Genomic DNA, 1757 nt, shown 5'->3' on the forward strand with positions numbered 1-1757 from the left:
TAACTTCGATTCTACGGGCTTCAGATGCCTGTCGTGCTCCTTCGGCGGTTCCGCCAGCACCCGCTGAATCATGTGCATCAGTGGATGTGGTCCGTTATCGCATCGTCCGTGGAAATCGTCCAAATCCAGAGCCCATACCATACCACCGCTCAAACCCATATCGCGCACGAACTGCGCCTTCCGCCTGATCATCTCCGAGTCGTCAAAACTAACCCATTGGCTGCCCTTGTAAGCGTACGGACCCATTCTACTTTCCGGATCCTGCACAACCGTCCATCCACGATTGCATACTCGATCGCAGATTTCGTAGTAAGACAAAAAACCGGCAATTCCGGTGAACTCTCCGGCGTTCCCGGCGCTGGCCGGAGAATTGAGACCAGTTCCAGCTCTGGGATTGTGGATTGAGAAGGAGTGTCCGTACAACGGCATGCCCATAACAATGCTCCTGGGTGGTGCACCCTTCGAGATCCAATAGTTGATCGAATAGTTAGCGTTCAAGTAGTAGAACTCATCGTCCGGATGATGATATAAAGGCGCAACATGACCAGTACGTTTTTCCCATTGCCCGTGATAGTCATACGCCATGACGGCGATCCAGTCCAAATACTTGGCCAACGCCGGGACGTCGTAGCCCTTGTCAATCACCAGAATGTTCGGCGAGACCGCTGCCGAGAGAAGCAATTCTATTGGCTTGAATTCAGCGCTTAATTCCAGCAATATAGCTGCAAAGTTCTCTTTATCCGAATCTGGACCCTTGTTGCAATTTGAAAAAAATTGTTAATAATTGAAAATAATTATAAATAATTTGCAAGATTATATACAAAAAGTACGAAAAACAGAGTTTCAAATAAAGATATAAAATACTATCTAAATTTTATATTTATTCTTAAAATATTATTCAAAATATTTCCAGAGAGATGAAATAAAGAAAAAAAAACACAAAAAAAAGGACGATGATGAATAAAAACTCTAACGCTTGTATTAATATTATTACAGTCTGTCAAGTAAGAGCGTTGTCGGCCTAATTTATAGAAAAATTGAGTTAGCAAAATTTTGAAATGCATAGATACATTCTATTTGATTAGAGCTAAGATGCAATTACATTAATAATGTGTCTAGTCACCATCGGCGTCGATAATTGACTAATATTTCCGAGGCATATTTTGCACCATTCGTGCGGCAAAGATCTCCATATCTCCAACGAATCTCTCAAGATAATTGCTTTAAACTGAATATTTGTCTTTCACGAAGCTTATGCTTAATATATGCCCAAACATTTTCGATTGGATTTGCATCGGGCGACTGTAACGGCCAATCCAATTGATTGATGGCAGATTGCTCCTTCCACTCAGTACAGAGTCTGCTCCGATGTTTCGGATCATTATCCACCTGCAGGATCCAGTCTTTATTTGTTTTTTTATAAACCACAAGTGTGCAGATAGTAACAAGGCCTTTTTACAGATTTCCAAAATTTTGCCCGCATTCAGATTGTATGTAAACACGTAATACAGCTTCGAAGCCCGACGCGTACGCGGCACGCATGCGACGCTTATGCTTTGCTGTGGCAACACTTTAACGACAACTGAGCTTTTCTTCGCAAAGCATCAAGAAGAAAAGTATCCTCTATCAACTCATGCAAGAATCAGGAGTATAGCTTTTACCAACTGCGAGTTACAGCGACCACGTTCTTACTTGACAAAATGTAAATTAAAAAAAAATTGCGCTCACCTGCCAGCAAACAGGATACTCCCAATCCA

The 1757-nt window shown here is 42.1% G+C and overlaps 1 protein-coding gene across 1 annotated transcript; it reads right to left on the reverse strand.

The window, feature by feature from the left end:
• Positions 1-6: 6 nt before the first annotated feature.
• Positions 7-1752, reverse strand: LOC112455060 (probable chitinase 10; the record flags this gene model as incomplete). Its single annotated transcript, XM_025016755.1, has 2 exons — positions 7-753; positions 1729-1752. Coding segments are annotated over 2 exons (771 nt in total), but the record flags the coding sequence as incomplete, so codon positions are not given.
• Between the last annotated feature and the right edge of the window lie 5 nt (positions 1753-1757).

Source organism: Temnothorax curvispinosus, unplaced genomic scaffold (genome assembly GCF_003070985.1).
Source record: "Temnothorax curvispinosus isolate PA1 unplaced genomic scaffold, ASM307098v1 QBEX01005745.1, whole genome shotgun sequence".
Lineage (NCBI taxonomy): Eukaryota > Metazoa > Arthropoda > Insecta > Hymenoptera > Formicidae > Temnothorax > Temnothorax curvispinosus.